The sequence below is a fragment of the Neolamprologus brichardi genome, unplaced genomic scaffold, assembly GCF_056152115.1.
Source record: "Neolamprologus brichardi isolate AB-2024 unplaced genomic scaffold, ASM5615211v1 NODE_ptg000031l+_length_7269946_cov_1, whole genome shotgun sequence".
NCBI classification, from domain to species: Eukaryota; Metazoa; Chordata; class Actinopteri; order Cichliformes; family Cichlidae; genus Neolamprologus; species Neolamprologus brichardi.
This window is the reverse complement of record NW_028270136.1, coordinates 5,833,281-5,856,264: the sequence shown is the minus strand read 5'-3', so window position 1 is coordinate 5,856,264 and position 22,984 is coordinate 5,833,281. Positions and strand designations below refer to the sequence as shown.

At 43.4% G+C, this 22,984-nt stretch overlaps 1 protein-coding gene across 1 annotated transcript; it reads left to right on the top strand.

Annotated features, from left to right (window-relative positions):
• Nucleotides 1-4,818: 4,818 nt before the first annotated feature.
• On the top strand, nucleotides 4,819-21,199 carry LOC148094736 (protein NLRC3-like). The gene is made up of 8 exons (XM_087837374.1): nucleotides 4,819-5,464; nucleotides 7,632-7,781; nucleotides 7,888-8,001; nucleotides 13,115-13,356; nucleotides 13,461-15,267; nucleotides 16,769-16,945; nucleotides 18,692-18,868; nucleotides 21,007-21,199. The coding sequence occupies exons 1-8, from the start codon at nucleotides 5,355-5,357 to the stop codon at nucleotides 21,197-21,199; spliced, it is 2,970 nt and encodes a 989-aa protein (XP_087693500.1). The 5' UTR covers nucleotides 4,819-5,354.
• Nucleotides 21,200-22,984: the final 1,785 nt, after the last annotated feature.

Here is a 22,984-nt window from a genome sequence, read left to right as displayed (position 1 = left end):
GTAATGTCACGGATAGAAAATCCGAAAAGTCCTTAATGAAGTCTTTGTTAAGGTGAGGAGGCCTATAAACTAGAGCACAGAGTACAGGAGAGCACAGATCCAGCATAAACAGTTGCAGTTCAAAACTGGTGTAGACACTTCTGGGTAGCAATCTACATTTAAAGTGATCTCTGAAGACTGTTGCCAGGCCGCCTCCACGACGGCAGGTCCTAGGTGTGTTGAGGAAGTTACAGTTTTCAGGAGTCAGTTCCACAAAAGCAGCTAGATCATCAGTAGGTAGCCAAGTTTCAGTAATAAAGAGAAGGTCCAAGCCATGAGAAACAAACAGGTCGCGGTATATGAAAGTCTTGTTCACCACGGACCTTGCATTGATTAATGCCAATTTAAGTGGTGAAGAATCCGAGACTGAATGTGTGACAGCACCAGATGGTACAAATTCCAGATGCTGAAAATTGGTGGTGTTGGCACCTCTTTTTTCCAGTCTAGTTGGGTTACGTCGGAAAGCTGACCAAGTAGATGGTATTTGGTGAGAAAGTCCGTTTCCCACAGGATGATTATACACATGCAGATTTTGACGGCAGCCCCGGTGACTATAGCGTGGACAGCGAGCTATCCCCAAAGCAACACAGCGCGCATAAGTTTGGGGAGGCAGCCGAGTCCTTGTGTTAAGATGTAGCAGTTCCAATTTTGAATAGTGCATTCCGTCATTTGCACAAACGTCCGAGCCTTTAATATGGCTATAAAAAACACTGCATAGTCCAATGATAAAACCAAGCAACAGTAGGCATATCCATCGTATGGTTAAAAGGGGAATCATAGTTTCTCCATTTGTTCACACAGCCAAGTTAAAACCACGTTAGCCAGCATGCCACAGCCACGAATTACAGCCCAGTGCCGGAAAAGTAGCTGTGATTACCTACCTGGCACTGTGCACAACATTGGCAGCTTGAGAAGATGGATACTTGATGCGATGACAGGCCGAACAGTTGTACGTGCGGGGGGCAGCGAGGGCTCGCGTTAGGCTGGTGAAACAGGTCCCCAGGAGAGTCGATCACAGAAAAAAAAGGATAAAATCCAGGTTTTCCAGGGTCAAAAATAAAAGCCGTGCTCGGAGGCTAAGACTGTAAAAATTAAATACTTTAGTGAAAGATTAAAACAGAGCTACGCACGGAGAACACACACACTGAGAGCAGCGGCAGAAAGACACGCCAGCGTACGCTCACCCGGAAGTCCGACCAAATTCATTTTGGGTAGGCTTTTGTGTTTTTTTTAATGTAATCTTTCAAACTTCAAATAATTTGAGGCTTTATCGTGTTTTATTTGTCATTCAGCTGCAGGATGAGTTCTACAGGATCACCCTGGTACACCTTGAACCCAAATTCATGTCCATGCTGGATGAGTACACTCCCAAACTGTTGGCCCTTTTCCATTCCAACGGGGGAGCCATGGGATTGAAGTTGCAGGCTATCATAGCCAAGGTATTTTCCACAGACATTCAGCTTGGAATTTTATTTAAAGAATTTTTTTGTCAAATTTCAAGAGTCATTTTCATGGTGCATAGCTCCACTAACTTGTTTGCATGTTTTTGTCAGTGCAAGAGGACGTCAGGACGTCACTGATATAATTAACAACACAATTATGGGTTTTATGTTTTAATTGTATTTTAAATACATGTCTATTCTTAGTAAAAACAAAAAACAAAAAAAACCACAAGTACAGGTATTGCTGGGTTTTTGTTTTGTCCCAAGAAGGAAAAACCCTTTCTGACAAACATAAACTAAATTCGATAAAAAACTAAATGACTAAATTAATGTAATTTACTAAAACGACACATTTACAGATTGAAGCTTACAAGCATACAACTTGTTGAAGCATACAACTTGGAATTGTCTTTACCTATATAATGTTGACAATACCTTTGTGTTCACTGTCAGCACCCAGGCATGTGCATTAACATCAGCTAATTATCGCACATAATGTTCCATGTGATGATAATTTGATATTTAACAGTTTTTTTTAATACTGCCAATTCTCACAGTTTTGTCTTAATAAATGGTCACTTATCTGATGGTAATTCTTGGAATTCTTGCTCATTTTCAGTCACCAAGCAATCCTAACAATAACATAACCAGAAATCTGGTTATTCAGTGCTTGATGGTGTACCTTGGGGAGTCCATTGATCATCTGATCAAAGAGTACAGTGTAAGTGTTGAAGTAGAAACATTATTCTGTTTTTGTTATTCATATGTGTTTGTGTATGTGTTTGTCAAGTTTCAAATAATTTGAGGCATTATCATGTTTTATTTGTCATTCAGCTACAGGATGTGTCCAGGAAATATTTCATGTGTGCAACTACAGTCAGAAAACCCAGGTGTTTGTTGTTTCAGGATGCTGATGAGGATGGTGTGTCACAAGATCTTTCTGAACAGAGGATGGAAATCTACAAAATCAAGGCTGTTGGATCTGAGGAGGATGACATTGGCATTGTGCTGGAGGGTGTGAGAGTTATGCCTGCTCTGGGTAATTTTCCAAGAGCATGCGCAATGCTGGTTGGATTGACATATGCAGTCGATCTTGCCTATCCCAAAGAGCTAAAACACACCTTGGAAGTATTCCAGAAACTTTTCCTTGAACTGGATTGTGCTAAGCTCTCACCAAAAGTGAACAGCCTCAAGAACAAGTTATTGGCTTGAACGAGGACTCTGAAAGAATGAAAGGGAAGTAAGCTCACTGAAAACTTTTGATTTGTCTTTGTTAGATGCAGCTATCTTTTCAGTTTTCAAGTTAATTTCAACTTATTCATATCTTACCCAAATGACCTGCAATGTGTCAGGCTGTATTTGTGCTCTTTATTTTAATGTTTGTTTTTTATTACCTACAAGTTTCTTAGGAATATTCTGTTTGAAAGGCAACAATTTGGAGGAATCACTAGTGAAGCTTTTCTTTGTTTATAGTGTATGTTACTATAAAACATTAGTTTAAAACAACTTTAAAATTTAACAGAAGTGCAGTCCTGTAGCTGTAGAAATGTTACTTCCTCTTACATGTGTCTTAGATTTTCTCAGGTTAAACATCCAAATTGGGATAAAAGGTTGATTTACATTATTGATATTCCATGAACATGAGTGAAAAACCTTTGTTCTACAGTTATATTGAGTGATTCAATTTTTTTTTTAGTTTTTGTTAGTCAATCATAAATAAGTAACAGAGATAAAGGAAACAGTAAATGATATTCAAATTTCAGGTTCATGTTGATATTACAGTCTAATCTAAAGATTCATTTCTTTTTTACAAAACTGGTTTACATTCATGCAGTTCCTTTATGTTGCTGTTGCTCTGTACACAAAGCTGTGTGATAAACTGTTTATGACACTAAAACAAATTTACAGCAGGGGAATGTATTTAGGAGATCAGGAGATTGTTGATAAGAATTAAGTGTATACAAGCAGAAAAATGTTATATTATAAATTACAGTGTTTTATTTTCCACAATAAAACAAATTACCGTTTTGATGTTTTCTTTGTGAAATTGATTCATTTTACTCAGAAAATAAGTTAAATTCATTTGATTTTCTCTTATTATTCAGTCATTATTTTTAAGGTTTATTTGGAAAATTATTGAATCCAATTTGAGTTTTACTGAAAAAACTAAAAAAAATCATTTCTTTGTAATGGATATTTTAGGAAGTTTTTACTAAACCTTTGCCAGATAGTTAGTAAATTCAAAGTAATTTTTCTCAGAGACTTATTTCATATCAATTATTTTTTTTGTTAAAGTTGGGCAATTTCAACCTTCAGTTTGAGATTTTGTCCCTAAATCCAACACATATTTACAGTTTAATTCTATTAATATCTACTTTTGTTTTCTATTTGAATTTAATTAACATTTTCTCTCTAAATCTTTTGAAATTAAAATCTACTTAATTGTTTTAAGTGTCACTTTGTTGCCATAACTTTTTTAAGTAACGTCTAGTCACAGTTTTTACAGTGTAGTAGTGACTAACCCTCAAACCCTCCTACCCACCTCGACATACAAACTCTGTGTGGCTTCACGTGTTCTGTTGATGTTTACATGATCGAAATAACTTGAACACAAACAAAGAGGAACCGTACCGGAAGGAGAAAACTACAAGTCCCAGCATCCTCTGTGTTTAGGGAGGAGCAGTGAAAGTGAAAGTATTGAGCCTTCAGAGCAGCAGGAGGAGGAAGGTGGAGCTGAGGCAGGCGAGTGTTAACATGAATATGTTTCTTCTTATGACATAAAATAATTCCACGCTGTTCGTGTCTGTGGGTGAAATGTGAGGCCGGTCGGCTCCTCTGAGCGCTGGTTTCCTGTAAGTAGAGAGGAAGTGAGTTTAGCTGAGCCTCCGTTTAGCTGAGAGAGCAGGAGGAGAGTGAGAGCTGTGCTGAGGCAGGGTGAGTGTTAACACCGCTCTGACGTTACTGTCTCTGTGGCGGGAACAACAGGCTCCGTCAGTGGAGGCAAAAATAATCAGACTTTGGTTTTTCAAAGGAAACAACTTTATGTCGGAAGTTCCCGCACGCTCATTGGATAACGATGTGTCAATCTCAAGTTATTAGCCAATGAGCGTGCGGATTCACAGAAAGACCCGCCTTTATCACGGGACTTTAAAAACTACAATGGCGACAAAAACTCTGTGAGTGGAGTTCAGGGTGACGTTATGAAACTGTGACGTTTGAGCCACTTCCTGTTCTCAGTCCCAGCGTCCTGATCACCGAGGTTTCTGTTGCTCTGATATCTGATATTGATTATATTGGTAAACAGGCTGTAGCATAAACATCAGGTCTGTTCTGAAAACTGGCTTTATTTTTTCAAAGTAAGGGAATATCTGTGGTGTGATACCGCGGGCTCATGGGCTAAGGACTTGGATTGACAAGTCAAGCGCAGATGATTGTGTTGTTTCTTATAAAGGCTTGTGTGTGTGTGTCCTTGTGTCAGTGGAACTGAATCAGTGTGTTAGAGAAAGTGCTCCTCTGCTGTGCCGTCATCGTGTGGATGCTTCTTTTAAAGTTGGAACTCGTGTTTTTATGATCTGCTTCATTTCATTGAACCTTTATTTCTAACCATGAAGTCCCTTTGAGGTTACAGCCTCCTGGTTAGGTTTAGGCTGTTATTGTGCTTCAGGCTGAAATATGAGGAGTAAGGAGTGGGGCTGGTTCGCCCTCATGACCCTCACCATAACACATACGTCACAGGACAGTGTTTACCACAGAAACTCCATGAAATGATCAATGAGAACTTTAGAAACCCGTCAGTGTGATGCTTCCAGTACAACAGCACCTCTGAGTGTGTGTGTTTGCCTCTCAGACTAACTGCACCCTGACATCAAGAAGATGGAGGAAAAGGATGGAGCAGGATCTGCAGCATCCAGCTGTGTGTCTGTGAGGAGTGACTGGTCCAAAGAAAAACCTCCAGAGTTCAGTAATGAACCTGCAGCAACAATGTAAGAGAGCTGCTGACTCATTTATTCAGTGTAAATAATGATTTTTGATGCAATGGGAGAAGAAAAATGACAAAAACAGTTTTAAAAATAAGGATTAAAATATTACAAACTATATTTTTTGTTTCCTGATGTAGTACAAAAATATATGAACATAACTGTATATAGGACAGATATTTTATGGTTCTTTTATGCAGCACCAAAAAACAAAAAGACTATTTTTAAGCTGTCTGAGGTAGTGAGTCAACATGTCACACTGGGTCAAAGGTCAGGGAGTAAAAGTGTGTTTTAAAGGAGGTTTAAAAGCAGCGAGTGAAGGAGCCCGTTGAGGTAAAACAGTCCCATAACTGATCAAATTGAGTTGGTGGACCTCTGTGTGAAATCAAGCATCTGGTTCACAAAGAGGATAACCCTCAAATGGGCTGTACAACATTATATAGTGAGTCTGTGAAGGTTCTCAGTCATCCAGGTCATTGTAGTCAAAGGAGCTTACAAAGAAAAGCGTCTGGACTTCTTTAAGTTACTTGAAGACGTTTCACCTTCATCCGAGAAGCTTCTTCAGTTCTAAGGTCAAATGGTGGAGAGTCCCAGATATAAACCTGGTGGGAGTGTCCCCCCACAGAGGGACAAAAGGACCCCCTGATGATCCTCTAATCGCCTGAGCCAAGGTGTGGAACTGGGTGTGGGTCCCAATCAGCCAGAGTTTCGGGTGAGTTCATTGTGAAACCTGGCCCCACCTTATCATGCGAATTCCTGAGGTCAGATGGCCCAGGATGTGAGTGGGCGTTAAGGCGTCTGGGGAGGGATCTCAAAACTGGATTATAGATGGCAGAGAGTTGGTGTCGTAAACCACCGCCTCTGTTCAACGATGGTCGCTCACAGTGGACATAGATGCTTCTTTCACTCCTCTTTCAAACCATCTGTCCTCTCTGTCCAAAATGTGAACATTGGCATCCTCGAAAGAGTGACCTTTGACCTTTAGATGCAGATGGACTGCTGAGTCTTGTCCTGTGGAGGTGGCTCTTCTGTGTTGTGCCATGCGCTTGTGAAGTGGCTGTTTGGTCTCTCCAATGTAGAGGTCTGGGCATTCCTCGCTGCACTGTACGACATACACCACATTGTTAAGTCTGTGTTTTGGCGTTTTGTCTTTCGGGTGAACCAGTTTTTGTCTGAGTGTGTTGCTGGGTCTGAAGTACACCGGGATGTCATGCTTGGAGAAAACCCTCCTGAGTTTCTCTGATACACCGGCTACATAGGGGATGACAATGTTGTTGCGTCTGTCCTTCTTATCCTCCCTCGCTGGTGTCTGATCTTCTTTTCTGTGCCTCTTTGCTGACTTTAAAAACGCCCATTTAGGATAGCCGCACGTTTTGAGTGCTTCCTTTACATGTGTGTGTTCCTTCTTTTTCCCTTCAGGCTTAGAGGGAACATGTTCTGCCCGGTGGTGTAGGGTCCTAATTACTCCAAGTTTGTGTTCCAGAGGGTGATGGGAGTCAAACAGGAGGTACTGGTCCGTGTGTGTGGGCTTCCGGTAAACTTCGATGTTGAGGTTGCCATTCTCTTCAATGTTCAATGTGCATTATATAGTGAGACAAAAACAGAGATTATCGTAGCCATCGCTCTCTCGCATGGACGTGGCAGTCTTGCTGTCTGCTGCGAATCCTCCCCGTACCTCCGTGACCTCGTCTGGTATCTGCTCCCTCCTCTGTAAGAGACAGTAAAGGAAAACACGTCTCTGCCTAGTCTGGAAAATCTAATGTCATCATCCATTGTTCTTCTAGGGCCTCTTCTTCTTGTGGCCTCAGCTAACTGCTAATATTTAAATGGCTAACATTAACATGTGTGCCAGCCAGGTTAACATTTATGATGAACTATGATTAATTAACTGATGTTGAAGCTGGAGCTTTACTGACCTCTGAAATTCCTCCTAAAGTGTTGTTCAGTGTTGTGACAGTCAGCTGCTTCAGCTGCTGCTGGGATGGGCTGTGGCAAAGAGAACAGAGAAAATCAAAATCAGAGTTTTTCTCTGAATTAAAAGCAAGGAAACAACAATATATTCTACATGGTGAAACTGATGGTTTCTGGTGTTTGGGTCTGTTTTTCTGTATTTATGCAGATAAAGTGTATAGTCATTATTCACACTCATACCTCTGTGTGTGTTGTTTTAAAGCCCAGAGCTGTGGGGCGTACCAGGCTCAGCTGGACATAACCCTAAAACTAATCCAGAACCTGGACCTGAACCCAGCTGTGTTTCCTTTAAGAGCAACGTGTCGAAGGATATCAGTGTAAACTTTAACAAAAGTCTGTTATGTGACAAAGAGTAAGTACATTATTTTTATGAGAGTGTTCATCATGTCTTTAATTTAATATTTCCAGTTTTTCCTTCCTATCTCATGAAGCTGTTACATTTATTGTTTTTCTTTAAGGATCAATAAGAGGCCAGAATCTCCTGGACCTGAACCCAGCTGTGTGTCTCTAAAGAGCAATGTGTCGAAGGATATTCGTGTAAACTTTAAAGGATGTTCTTCTGCTGCTGAGAGGTAATGTGTGTCTAGATGTTGTTCCTGACTCTGTATTTATGAATAAATCCTCACGTTTAATATCAGCTCAGCTGTTTTTCACACACATTTCTATGTTGGTGTGTGTGTGTTGGAGTGTTTCCACAAACACAGCAGTCAGAGTGGAAAGAGTGGATGTTGTAGGAGGTGTTTGTGTAGTGAAGAGGCTGAGTGTCTGTAGGACTCCAGCTGCTCCAGCAGGTGTCTCCTTTGTGCTTTGCTTCAAACACAGTGTAGGGAGGAGCTTCCACTCAGGTGTTTCAGGTGTTGCTGGATGGAGGAGGACAAATAGTTTTTCCCTTCAGTGACACTTCAGCAGCTCAATGTTCTGGGGAGATGTTTGTCTTTATGAAGGTTTATGGATCATTGTTCTTACTTTGGTTAAACTGAGCAATACATTTTCCATCTAACATTTAAAGTAAATTTCCAGGTGAAAAAAAAGATCTGCAGCTGCAGCCTCTGTGATGTTTCACAGTCTGAAAGTAACAAATTAAGAAATTTTGGCGTGAGATATGTGAAGACTTATCAAAGTGTCTGAAATGTAACATTCCAGCCTCCCCTTTAGTATGCTTGCTGGGCAACTTGGATGAGGTCACTGCAGAAATAAACACAGCCCACGTTGTTTTTACGGCCCTATGCAATGCCAAGAAAATGGTCCTCATTAACTGGAAAAATAAAAATAATCTTAATTCTAACCAATATAAAAACCATCTAATAGATCACATTAGTCTTGATACAGCCTCTGCCATCACATTTGATCAATCCCTTTGGGCTCCTTTGATCGGTTTCATCACCTAGTGGGGGTGGGGGGTCATGGTTTGGTCCTGCCTTCGCTATTGTGGTTGATATGGGGGTAGGGACGGCCTTAGGGCGTCTGGGGAGTCCCTAGGGATTTTTCCCTGGAGGGCCTAACCCGGGGGATGTGGCCATGACCTGGTTAGGGGCTCTGGGGGCTCTTAGATGGTGTTTTCCTTGTGGCTGCGTACAGCGGAGATGGGGGAGGGTCTGTGCTGGCGGACGTTGGTTACTGGCCTGGTAGCCTGGCTGCCCCTGGGTGGATCTGGGACAGGCGTCCCGGTCTGGGGTACTGGCTGGGCCTTGGGGGCTTGGGTCCTGGCTGTTGTGTCGCCGGAGCTGTGGGCGGGTGGGTGCAGGGGGGCTCAGCCCCAGTGCAGGGGACCTCTGGTGCATCGGCCCAACTAGGGGGCTCTCTAACTGGTGGGGAGGTTGTTATATCTTTGCAGGTGGTCTCCTCTCTACAGGAGCTCACTCTGCAGGTGGGGGAGAGATATAGGAGAGGTACAGAATGAACTCAACCTGGGTGTCTATTGTCTTGTGTAGTTTGGGAGATGATTGGATGATGGGGTGGGTGCAGTTTTCTCTGGGGTGGAGTCGGGTGGGCTGCCCCGGACTCTGTGGGGCTGGGCTGTGCTGCTGCTGCAGGCCCCGGTCCGGATGGGAGTGGGCCCCCTTCCCCTGGTGGGTTCCAGAGTGTGGGGGTGCCTACTTGGGTCAGCGGGGGAGCTGGCCCCAGGGAGGGGCCGCTTGCCCCTCCCTTTCTTCCCTCCCCATCCTCAGCTGCCTCCCTATTCCCGCTCTACCACACCCACCCATACACGCAGGACTTGGGGTGCAGGTATGTCACCAAGGTGCAGGGGAGGCACTCCCCCTCTGTCCCCTTCTGGCCACCTGTGCCTCAATTTTATTCTGCAACCTAGACATCCACATTACTCACACTCTCACATAACACATACATATAGGGCCTTGGGGGTTGGCACGTTTTACAGCATCCAGAGGATGGTCGGTGTATTCCAACCCACCTCTGGCGCTGGTGCCCTACCCTCAATTTTAAATGCATATAGACACTGAGGGTTTTCGGGAGGAGCCGTGCTGCTCTCTGAAAGGAAGCAGGAACCATGCTCTCCTGTGTTTTAAATGCACTTTAGAACAGCACACAGCAACACTACATATAAGCGGGCGTAGGGAGGTTTGGCGTCTTCACTCACCCCGGTTCTGTTAGCCGTCAGGGCTGGGGGGCTGGGAGGAGGTGCTGGCCTTTAGATTGGGGTCTGGGATGCGGGGCCTCCCTGCTACTGCAGATAAGGAGGTGGTCCGCTTGCCTCCACCCCAGAGAGAAGGGTTACATCTCCTGGGTTTAGGTGCGGCTTGCCCCTCTGGGGGCGGGGGTACCTGGACCTGGGATATAGAGTATGTTTGGGGAGTGCGACTGTCTGTGCAGTGTCTATTTGTGTCTGTCTACACGTTGGGTGAGTGCCGAGTATTTGGTTGTGTATATGGGGGTGGGAATGCACATTTGTGTCCTCGTGCGCCTGTTTGTCTGTGTCTATATGTCAGGTTGGGTCTTAGACTCCACCTCTCTGGGAACATCTCAGGCCCTCCAAAGTACGGAGGCCTATCTCCGCTCACCACACTCCCTGCTGGTGGCTAATGCCCTCAGATGTTGGTGTGTTGGTGGTCCTTGTCGACTGGGGCTGGGCGCTCATGTATGTACCGGCTCACTCCTGGTGGCCGATTGGCGGGGCCTGGCGCCTGTGGCTCGGCTGGGCCCCTTCCGGGGGGTGGGATGCCCTCAGGCCTCTGGCCTCTGGGCCTGAAGCTCGGTTCTCTCTGGCACAGCTGGCTGCCGGCAGATCCCACGGGCACGCCACTGCAACCCCTTCTGGCCTCTTCTCCGTAGCTGCTGGGTGACCTCTCGTTTGGGGCTCTACTCAGCTCTTCCCAGGAGGGTGGCACGGTTCCCCCCCTTTTGGTGGTCCTCCTCGGGTCCTTGTACTCTGGGGCCTCTTGATGTCTGGGGCCTCTTGATGTCTGGGGCCTGGATCTCCTCCATACCTGCTTCATGCCCTGGGGGATGGGGCTATGGCTCCCCACACTCCCTAGCAGATCGTTACACGGAGAAACCTTTGGAATACAAGCATGCTGATCCACACAGGTGTGCACACAGGTGTACACACGGGTGTTCACAGACGCGGACTACACCTTTCTTGGCTGCTGCCTCAAAGCACATTGTGTGCTGTCTATCTTGCGTGCTGCACAATAGCGTTTAATATTTAGTATCTACTGTTATCTACTGCTAGCTAGTTTATTGTGATGGTGCTGTTTTTATTATGTTGCTCTTTTTTTGTTTGCTTTCTCTTCTGTTTTTTTTTCTCCATACAGGTGATCCAGGTGTTTTGTTTGGTTTTCTTTCTCTCCCTCTCTTTCTTTCATTTTTTCTCCCTGTCCTATCCCCCAGTCATGTCTGTCCTGTTTGTAGCAACCGAAAATAAAATAAATTCATAATTATAATAAAGGTCAATCAAATGGACCAATATGGCAAGGCCATGATGATCCACTTGGTAAAATAAATCCGCTTGGCATCTTTCTTGGCCCTAAGACAACAATTCTGATGGCTAAAGATCCAAACGGGACACACACACACAAAAAAAATAAGAAAGTAACAAATTCAACCAGAGTTCAAACAAAGGCTCAATATACGTGTGTATTTGATATAATGCCAACAAGTACAAATAGGTGTTCTTACAGGTCTTAATCACAGAGGTCTGATAAGTCTGGTGACTTTCACAGTCAGCAATTTTGCTGCCTTTTATTTTTTATTGGCCTTTTTAAAGCCCTTCAAATGCTCCCACATTCATACAGAGCTTTTAATACCAAACTCCTTTACAGTCCTTCTCCTCTCACACACGATCACACGACTGATTTGTCTGCAGCAGCTGTGTTACTGCTAGTATTTTATTATGTGTGTAATCTCCTCATATTGTTCCTATGGTTTAGTTTGACTTCCTTCTGCAAACTCAGCTGCTCTGTTGCTGATACACGTCTCCATGAATATGATTGATCAGATGCTGCCAAGACCATGTGTTTCATGTGAACGCTCAGCTGAAACCCTGGGTTGACTTATCGAGTTAATAACAAGCTTCACGTGACTGTGAATGCTAAAGTGAATCCAGATAAAGGAAAGAGACCCTGCTAATGTTGGACTCACTTCTTAGTGTAGATCCCAGGAGGAAGTTCAACATAGCCAGCCATTCTTTGTGCTAGCTCGACCAAACCTGAGACCACAGTGCAGGATAATGATTATCATCTGTCTCTGTCAAGGACATTTAAAATCCACAAATAACAAACATAATTATATTTGATTATTAAACATCTCTTTTCAATTAACTTTTCTGTATTTATGCAGATAAAGTGTAAACTCAGATGAATCATACCATCAAATGTTAAAGGAAAATATCAGGATGAGTGTCTGTGAGCTGAGAAGGACGTGAAGCGAGCAGTTTATCCCAGAGCTGAAGCTGCTCTGTGTGAGTCACAGAAATGTAGACTTGTAGTTATTACTGCAGTATGGTCACAGCAGATACTGATAAACATGTATTATGAGGATGGATGATCATGTTTCTCACTCTCTCCTTTAAATCTCAGTTTTTTCTTCTTCACAGTTTATCTGTTAATTTATTAATGAATAACACTGAAAGAGTTTCTGTTATATTTCCCCTTGAACATCACCTTATTAGGGCGGCATGAGGAAATAGCCCCCCTCCAAAGAATGAATAAATGAATGATGATAATAATAAAAGGATTAAAAAGCAGAGCTCAGAGTGGTAGAATGGTCAAACATGGATCCACGGGTGGTTCAGCTGCATTTGGTGACGTGACTAAAGCAAATCTTTCAAATAATCCCACCATCAACGGGATGTTGTCTCCTTTACTACGGTTACTTTACTTGGTCACCGTGTGAATTTCTTTGAAATGAACCAAATTCTTTTATTTGTTGGTTGTTGCATATTTAACCTCTACAGTCAGGAAAGGAGGAGATGAGGCCTCAACAATGTTGGGTTGTATCTGTGGTTCAGGTTAGAGTGAGTGTCCATGGAATAAATGTAAGTCAGTGAACTGGAAACATGACTGTGTTAACTTTGTTTTCCTTTTTATAATGAGTCTAATCAAAGGTGCACAGAAGTATCTCCACTTTGACTTTTCTGTGTCACCATCAGAGCTTCTGCACAGTGTCATCAAATCTGGATGTTTGTCACTAACAGTCAGTGTTTTTAGTGATAAAGAAATGTGTTCACAGAGGGAGGAAGAGGAAGAGGAGTGGTGTTTGTGAGGAGGAGCAGCTGTCCTGCTGTGCTTTGTGTCAGGACGTCCTGAAGGATCCAGTCTCTACCAGCTGTGGACACCGGTTCTGCAGACAGTGCATCTCCTCATACTGGGACCAGTCTGCTTCATCAGGAGACTCGTCCTGTCCCCAGTGTGGAGAAAGATCCAGAAGCAGAGCTGGACTGCAGACAGCCAGTCAGAGCAGCTGTGTACAAAGTAAGACTGAACATCTGTCTGCTGATGGACTCATTTCTGAAAACTGGACATCTTGTTGTTGTTCAGACATTGAAGAGTTTTCTTTCTGTTTTTCTTTCTTTCAGCAGATGTTGGTCTGCAGGAGGTTTTAGATGAACATAAGATCAGTCTGAGGAGGAGATGTGAACGTGTGACTGAAGGAAGTGATGAAACAGGAAGTAGAACCCTCCTCAACACCATCTACACTGAGCTCTACATCACAGAGGGACAGGGTGAAGAGGTTCATACCCAACATGAGGTGAGGCAGCTGGAGACAGCTTCCAAGATGGACGCCCTCCATGACGCTCCAATCAGGTGCCAGGACATCTTTAAAGCCTTACCTGACCAACAGAGACCCATCAGAGTGGTTCTGACCAACGGCGTGGCTGGTGTTGGAAAAACCTTCTCAGTGCAGAAGTTCACTCTGGACTGGGCAGAGGGCTTGGAGAACCAACATGTCAGTGTGGTGGTTCTGCTTTCATTCAGGGAGCTGAACCTGATCAGAGATGAGCAGTACAGTCTTCTGGAGCTGCTCCATGTTTTCCATCCAACATTACAGAAGGTCACAGCAGAGAAGCTGGCTGTCTCTCAGCTTTTGTTCATCTTTGACGGCCTGGATGAAAGCAGACTTTCATTGGATTTCACCAACAGGAAGCTGCTGTCTGATGTCACACAGAAGTCATCAGTCAGCCAGCTGCTGGCAAATCTCATCCAGGGGAATCTGCTTCCCTCGGCTCTCGTCTGGATAACTTCCCGACCTGCAGCAGCCAATCAGATCCCTCCTACATGTGTTGACAGGCTAACAGAAGTACGAGGCTTCACTGACGCCCAGAAGGAGGAGTACTTCAGGACGAGATTCAGTGATGAAGAGCTGTCCAACAGAATCATCTCCCACATGAAGACATCCAGGAGCCTCCACATCATGTGTAGAATCCCAGTCTTCTGCTGGATCACTGCTACAGTTCTGGAGCACATGTTGACTATAGAGCAGAGAGGAGAGCTGCCCAAGACCCTGACTGACATGTACTCACACTTCCTGCTGGTTCAGACAAAGAGGAAGAAGAATAAGTACCACGAGGGACATGAGACGAGTCCACAGGAGCTGACGGAGGCTGACAGGGAAGTTCTTCTGAAGCTGGGGAGGCTGGCGTTTGAACATCTGGAGAAAGGAAACATCATGTTCTACCAAGAAGACCTGGAGCAGTGTGGTCTGGATGTGACAGAGGCCTCGGTGTACTCAGGAGTTTGTACAGAGATCTTCAAAAGAGAATGTGTGATCTTCCAGAAACCAGTCTACTGCTTTGTTCATCTGAGCATTCAGGAGTTTCTGGCTGCAGTCTACATGTTCCACTGTCACACCAACAGGAAGACAAAGGTGCTGAAGAACTTCCTGGAAAATAATCCAGATGATCCTTACTATTACATTTCATTTTCTGATGATTTGCTGATGAGAGCCACGTTTAAATCCCTCCAGAGTAAAAATGGCCACCTGGACCTGTTTGTCCGCTTCCTTCATGGCCTCTGTCTGGAGTCCAACCAGAGACTCTTAGCAGGTCTGCTGGGTCAGACAGAGAACGGTCCAGAAACCATCCAGAGAGTCATCAACAACCTGAAGGAGATGAACAGTGATGAAATCTCTCCTGACAGAAGCATCAACATCTTCCACTGTCTGATGGAGATGAACGACCTCTCAGTACATCAGGAGATCCAAGAGTTCCTCAAGTCAGAGAACAGATCAGAGAAGGAATTCTCTGAGATCCAGTGCTCAGCTCTGGCCTTCATGCTGCAGATGTCAGAGGAGGTTCTGGATGAGTTGGACCTGCAGAAGTACAACACATCAGAGCAGGGACGACAGAGACTGATTCCAGCTGTGAGGAACTGCAGAAAGGCTGGGTGAGTCCAGATGTGATCATTAACATCATTGATCAGTGTAGGTTAGTAGTTTAATTTTGAAAATAAAATCAGATTGTAACCACAAAGTGTTTGTGTGCGTACGCTGCAACCTTCCACACCATTCCTTTATTGTACAGACTCAGCAGCAGCTCCATGGATCCCAAATCCAAGAGTGGAGAACAGATTTGAAGTGCGTCCATGCAGTCACAGCTGTTTCCACCATGTTTCCACTGATATTAATCCTGTTCAATGACACGTTTCATATCAGTGAATATGTTCTTCAGGACGTCCACTGACATGTTTAAGTGTCCTGCTGGAAATCACTCAAATCATCCATGAAATCCATGAAAAATCCTTTTAGTGTCTCTAACGTCACCCTCTGTCCTCTCTCTCTCCATCCTCCTCACTGCTGCTTTCACTGATAATGACACAAACATCGTATTCAGCTACAAAATAACAATAATATCATCTCATGATCATTATTATAAGAGCAGCATCCATATTTGATATCAGAGTAACACACTGCTTGGTTATGTGCAGTCATCATCAGTGACTGTGGGTCAAACAGAAGCTCTCTGATTGGTTGCTGACCTTGGTCACCTGTCCACTCTCACCTGTGTGTGTTTGCTCTCTCTTTGCTGTCTCCATCCTCTCTCTCCTTTCTCTCCCTCTCTGTCTTTGTACCGTCACTCAGGTCCAATGGAAACAGTGACATTTACAAACCAATCAAAGACAAACTGATCCATGTCAGGTGATAACAATATTCAAAGTGAATACAGGCTGCTGCTGGACACAGACAGGTAACATCATTTTGACTTGCTGTCACCTGGATCTGGACTCATAAACACTGAAGCCCTGAACAGGAATACAAATCTTTTTCTGCCAACTAGCGACACACCAGCAGATAATGGCTCAGAAAGCTAAAATGAGCCAATTATTTCTGTGTTTAGTTCCCCTGAAATCAGATCTGATATCAGCAGCTCTGAGTTCATTCATCGTTATTGTCCAGTGATGAGATTTCTGCTCCGTTTGGTAACAGTCAGCAGGTTTTTCCTGCGTGTGGACGTGAACAGTCGTACTTGACAGCAGGTCGCAAACAGAGATCATCTTTCCAGCTGGAACTCTTCACTGAGCTGAACTCATTCAAATTTTCTGGATTCAAAACAGGAAACAGTCCAAATGTGTGTCTTCACTCTGACTCTGGATCAGATCTCAGTGACAGACTGTGGACACTGTGGAAGCCTAAATGTGACACCATCTTCCTCCTTCATCTGTAGATTAAAGCCAAACAAAGATTCTCATTAAAAGTCTGCAGGTCTTAGAGAGACTCAATCGTTGTGTCATGTCAAACACAGTAAGAGGAGCTGAAGCACAGATGTGAAGAGCAGATTCATCAGATTATGACCTCACTCTGTTTTGTCTTCATATACATTCAGTCTGTGTTTATAATGCAGATTTTCTGCTTTTATAATAACACATTTTATATTTTCTATAATCACAGACTGACTCAGTGTGGACTCTCAAAGACTCACTATGAAGTTGTGGCCTCAGCTCTGAAGTCCAACCCCTCCCATCTGACAGAGCTGGACATGAGTAAGAACTACAACCTGCAGGATTCAGCGGTGAAGCTTCTGTGTGCTGGACTGGAGAGTCCAAACTGTCGACTGGAGACTCTGAGGTGAGTTCACTGACTGCGGCTGTTGTTGTGTTTCTATATTTCAGGCCTTTGATTGATGTTTGAAACTTTCTTTAGTTACTAAATGTTCAGGATGTGTCTGAAGACAAATGTGAAGAAGTTTGAGTGCTTTCAGAAATGTTGTCTTTCCAAACGACTGAACAACAGTTTTTCCTTTTGGCTCCAAACAGAAGTGACAGACTTGAGCAGGGTTCATTTAAAGGCTGACAGAAGTGGAGTGGTGATGGGGAGATGTTTGACAGGACAGTGTTTCAGCCTCCACAGGTTCATGTTGTGCTCCATCAGTCAGTGAAGATGAAGTCAGTGCTGATGAGGCTGTAGAGTGTGTGAGGGATGTGAATGAGGCTGCTGAAGATCTGATGATAGCAGATAAAAACAGGCTGCAGAGACTTTGAGCCATACAGGGCACACAGTGTGTACAGAACAGCTGAAATCATTATGGAGGCCTCACTGGAATATGGAAGCATCACAGTACAGCTTCAGTGGAGCTTTAAAGTCTCTGATATGAGATGAGAAATGAAGCAGCCAGAGCTTTTTCATGAGTGGAAATCCACAGTGACTGTGAGCTGCTGCTACAGCCTCCAGATTAGCCAGCAGCTCATCCTGCTCAACATTTTCTCACCAAGTTTAATGGAAGTGTGATGTTTTCAGCTGGAGTGATGGTCAGGGTGGCCTCCCTCTCCTCTTCTTCTCCTCTTCCTCTTTCATTTGCAAAGCCACTTCTGCTGCTTTCATTCATGTGGAAGTCCTGTAGCTGAGTTTGGGAGAGACTAACAGCCTCGGCAGCAGAGGGGAGAAAGGCTGTAACACCACCACTTTACTCTGTTCTACCTGTCACATCATTTTATCAGGAAACAAATATATGCTCATATTTTCACTATGTTTGTCTTGAAGATATAAGAAGATCACATGGTGCTTTTTATTATTGTGTTGGTTTGTTTCCTGTCTCTTGTATGGAGCCCAGCTGTGCGTGGCCCCTGGGCCTGTGGTCAGAGTGTGTGCTGGATAATCCGGCCCAGGATGAGGCCAAACTGACATGGGATGAAATGTCTGTCACATAATTGAGCTTAGTGTAGTTTCATTTCTGCACAATTTAAAAACAACCCAAACTTTTTTTCCCTTCTTTTCTATGTTATACTGTAGACTTTCTTTAATACTGTGTCCAAAAGGAGCAGCTTTTACTTTGAAGAGGAGGCGTCTCTGTTTCCTCTTCAGGTTGGATGATGGAAGCAAATGATTGTGTGATCTTCTTTCAGTGTTGCACTTTGTAGAGGCTCCCTGAGCACTGGTCTCACAGCCAGCTGCACATAGAGACCAGTGTTGTTAGTCCAGGTCAGAAGATGACTTGTTGGAATGAAAATGAGCTTGTAGTTTGTCTGCTTTAATAATGTGACTGGAAAAAGGTGTTGGACTTAAAATATGTCCATTTCTTTCACACTTCACCTTTAAAAGTGAAGCCATGTGGTTCCTGGAAGAAAAAAAAAACACGACTTTTTCAAGTCTTTGTCCTGTTTTTATGAGAAATGTACGACCTTAATGTGAAACATTCAGAGTTTTTTCTCTTGTTGTGTTTGTTTGAAGCTGCTTCCTGTTGGCTTCAGCTGTTTGGAGTTTCCATTTTCTAAACTTCTACATTCTGAACCTTCTTCAGCTCTGAACAGATGATGAAACACTGAATGATTTCAAGCACTTTGTCTACTTAACTTACATCTTTCATTCTTTATACAGATTGAAGGACTGTGATTTGTCAGAGATCAGCTGTGATTATCTGGCAGCAGCACTGAAGTCCAACCCCTCCCATCTGAGAGAGCTGGACCTGAGTAACAACAAAAACCTGCAGGATCCAGGAGTGAAGCATCTGTGTGGTTTCCTGGAGAGTCCAGGATGTGGACTTGAAACTCTGAGGTCAGTCAGCATGTTTTAGTTGTGCTGAGATTAATATGATGTGAAAGCTGTGCTGACACTAAACTGCAGACATCAGGCTGATATTATACTGATCCACACTGAGGATCTTCATGGTAAAGTCTGTTTTCTTCTTCTCTGGTTTAGTCCATTGACTGCAGCAGAACAATGTTCACATTTCAAACAGTGATACTCAACGTATGGCAGGCGGCCCACACGCGGCCTGCCCACCTTTCCTGATTCGGAGAGAGGGGACCCTGATTAACTGTGTAGCGTCTTCCTCACAGTTCTAAGTATCAGACACAACAATGAATAATCCACAGCTGACTGTCTTTAGCAGGTCAAAGGTCACGGCACACAGCAGATAGTGGGAAATATTATAATTCTGATCATTTATCAGCACATATCCATATGTATAAAAACAAAGCTGACACTGTGCGACTTGATCAGAGGTGTGATCATCACAGCAGAGGCCTTTGTGTCAAAGTCACTGAGGATCAAACAGAAACACATGAAGCAGATTTTCCTCTTCTGGCTTTTTATAGCAGATAACCTTCAAAATATTCTGCAGTCGATTAAAAACTGAAGCAAACCATGAATCAACATTTGAACATGAGCTGATGCTGCTGAATTGAAGCAAAGTTACAGAGGTTTGATTACAGACACAGCTGAGAGTTTGTAATCTGTCATCATTTTAAAAGGTTTAAATTTCTTCAGTATTGAACAGCAGAAATGAGGCTTTGTTTTCGGAGGCCGACAGCAGTGAACACAACAGCAGACTGGTGCGTAATAAGCAGTGAATAATGCAGAAAACAGATTTTTGAAGGTAAACTGTTCTTGAAGTACACGGGTAGAGAGAGCTGTGCAGGAAGTAAACGTCAAAGTCAGAGAGAATTCATGACGATGTTCATCAAACGTAAAGCGTAGTTTGGATCTTCTTTTGCTGCTGGTTCAGTCAGTTTTGTTTGGAGACAGATGAAATCTGCAGCTTCAGGATCTGTGAGCTGTCCACTTTCAGCCCCGATGGCGTGTCCGTGTACGTGCCGTCGAGTGAACGATCCACGCTCTGTGTTTCCATCTTTGTGTATTTAGTTGCTCTCATTTACTGTTTTATCTGTTTGGTTGTTGTTGAAATACTTTTGTGAGCTTTAACCTGAGATTCTGGCAAAATACATTTATATTAAACATCGATTCAGGATTCAATCAACATCGTTTTATTCAAATTAAAACCAATTAAATGGGAACATGAATTTTTTACACCCGCCTCTAATGCTGGGTAATGTCAGCTGGTCCATGTGCAGCTGGCTGTGAGGTTCAGGGAGCGTCTACAAAGATCAACACTGAAAGAACATCATCCATAAATATTGAGTAATAACTGGACTCTCATACAGCGAGACTCAAATGCCTTTAAACATCAGCTTATCCTGCTGATCCAAGTCCAACACTGAGTTTCTAAAAACATGTTTGTCAATCATTTTGTTTGGTTTCTGAGGAAAATGATTCAATAACTTGCTGCTAATACACAACTTTTCATCATATTTCCTCATAACCCTCTTTTGTCTGACCATTTGATCCCATTTGAATTTGCAATAAAGGATCCACAGAGTTTGGTGACAATAATGACAGTAGATGTTTGTGTGATGGAAGCAAATGAGTGTGTGATCTTCTTTCAGTGTTGCATTTTGTAGATGCTCCCTGAGCGCTGGTCTCACAGCCAGCTGCACATAGAGACCAGTGTTGTTAGTCCGGTCAGAAAATGACTTGTTGGAATGAAAATGAGCTTGTAGTTTGTCTGCTTTAATTATGAGACTGGAAAAAGGTGTTGGACTTCAAATATGTCCATTTCTTTCACACTTCACCTTTAAATGTGAAGCCATGTGGTTCCTGGAAGGAAAAACACGACTTCTTCAAGTCTTTGTCCCGTTTTTATGATAAATGTACAACTTTAATGTGAAACATTCAGAAATTTTTTCTCTTGTTGTGTTTGTTTGAAGCTGCTTCCTGTTGGCTTCAGCTGTTTGGAGTTTCCATTTTCTAAACTTCTACATTCTGAACCTTCTTCAGCTCTGAACAGATGATGAAACACTGAATGATTTCAAGCACTTTGTCTAATAAACTTACATCTTTCATTCTTTATACAGATTAATGAGCTGTGATTTGTCAGAGATCAGCTGTGATTATCTGGCAGCAGCACTGAAGTCCAACCCCTCCCATCTGAGACAGCTGGACCTAAGACACAACAACCTGCTGGATCCAGGAGTGAAGCATCTGTGTGGTTTCCTGGAGAGTCCAGGATGTAAACTTGAAACTCTGAGGTCAGTCAGCATGTTTTAGTGTTGCTGAGATGAATGTGATGTGAAAGTTGTTCTGACACTAAACTGCAGACATCAGGCTGATATTATACTGATCCACACTGAGGATCTTCATGGTAAAGTCTGTTTTCTTTTTCTCTGGTTTAGTCCATTGACTGCAGCAGAACAATGTTCACATTTCAAACCTTCAAAGAAGAAGAAAAATCCTCCACTGGATAATTCACTGTTAAACTCTAAAACTCCTCATTCAACCTTAAAGTCTGTGTGACACTGAAATCCAAAGCAAAATGTACGTTTGCTTTACAGACAGCAGTCCAACACAAACATACACACATCATCCAAAACACAGTCCAACATCCAAATCTCCTCCACTGCCAGCATGAATGATGGGAAAGAGAAGGAGGAACACTCTGACATTCAAGGTTAGAATGAGTTTCATAAAGCGGACTGTGAAGATCAAAGCTGCATTAGAAAGCTTACATGAATGAATGAGTGGACAGAAGTGGACAGAGATCATCTGAAGCACTTCAACGGCTTTAAATCAGCACATTTCTCTTTATTCTTTATCAACTCTATTAGTTTCTCTCAGTTTTCTGTGGAATGAAGCTAACAGCAGGCTAATAAGATGCTGACCAATAGGTTTCTATTAAAGGTTGTAATTTGTATATGAAAAAGTGCTTTGGCTCAGCAGGGATCAGCTTACAGGTAGAATACAGCTGCTGGATGGGATTAGCATGTCATAGCTATCTACCAAACTGCTGACTGGGAGATTTCAGGCCATCTAGGGATCATTTTTGCTAACTGTTTATTCAGCTTAGGCTCACAGGGCTGCAGCCTGTGCCCTAGCTGTCATAGGGCAAGAGGCGTGGTCCACCTGCACAGGTGAGCAGTCCATCACAGGGCCAACAGAGAGAGACAGAGAAGCACTCTCTCACATCCACACCTACAGCCAATTTAGAAGCACCAATGAAACTAAGCAGCATTTCATTGGACTGTAGGAGAACATCCAACCTCCAAAGAAAGGCCAACAAGCTTCAACCTACAACTTTCTTGCTTTAAGGCACTAGTGCGAACCACTTTTCCCCATTTCAGCCCAAATCCTGCATCTTCCTGTTTCTGACTCCAGGCCAGCTCCTCTAACACTTTCTCATCACACACTGCCACCTAGTGGAGGAAGTCTTAGTTCCATTTGAAGCTTAAGATTACAGTTAGTTCCTTTACAAAGAGGTGGAGGTGGTGGGGCCACAGCACCATCATCACTGAGGGCCATAGAACACTTAACCTTTGTTTCCATATGCTGTGAACTTCCTGTTGTTCCAAGGAGGACTGGAAAATGTGTGAAAATCTCCCAGTCAGTTCCACACAGCACACTTCAATCATTTCCCTCCCACAACATCAGGACCAGGGCTTTTTCTCTCTTTGGTCCCACTAAGAGATTTCCACACAAACACCTCATCAGTGGGACTCTCAGAGCTACCAGCCCTTTGCTACAATCACAAAGCTCTTCATTGAAATCAATGATATCAAAGCTGGAATCAAATGAGTCCAAGTCTTCTGCTGATTCAGCATCACATTCATCTTTGCTCCTTGTTCTGCATCCCCACCATGGACTTCATTCCTTTCCAAGCCAGCCTTGAGTGTCCTTTATTCAGCTACACCTGATTTTAGCTGCTTTATCTCCCTTTCAACAAGTTTCCGTGCCTCAATCTTTTTCTTCTCTCGCTCATAACAAGACTGCTATTTTTTGGGGAAAATACTTCCTGTTTCCAACCTCTTTTCCTTCCTGTTGGCTTCAGCTGTTTGGAGT

What these genes read in the sequence shown, in the direction of transcription:
- LOC148094736 (XM_087837374.1), top strand. Translation starts at nt 5,355, where the DNA reads ATGGAGGAAAAGGATGGAGCAGGATCTGCAGCATCCAGCTGTGTGTCT. An exon ending in TGTTCTTCTGCTGCTGAGAG is followed by an intron (nt 8,002 to 13,114) that starts GTAATGTGTGTC and finishes ATGTGTTCACAG; the next exon opens with AGGGAGGAAGAGGAAGAGGA. An exon ending in AGGAACTGCAGAAAGGCTGG is followed by an intron (nt 15,268 to 16,768) that starts GTGAGTCCAGAT and finishes CTATAATCACAG; the next exon opens with ACTGACTCAGTGTGGACTCT.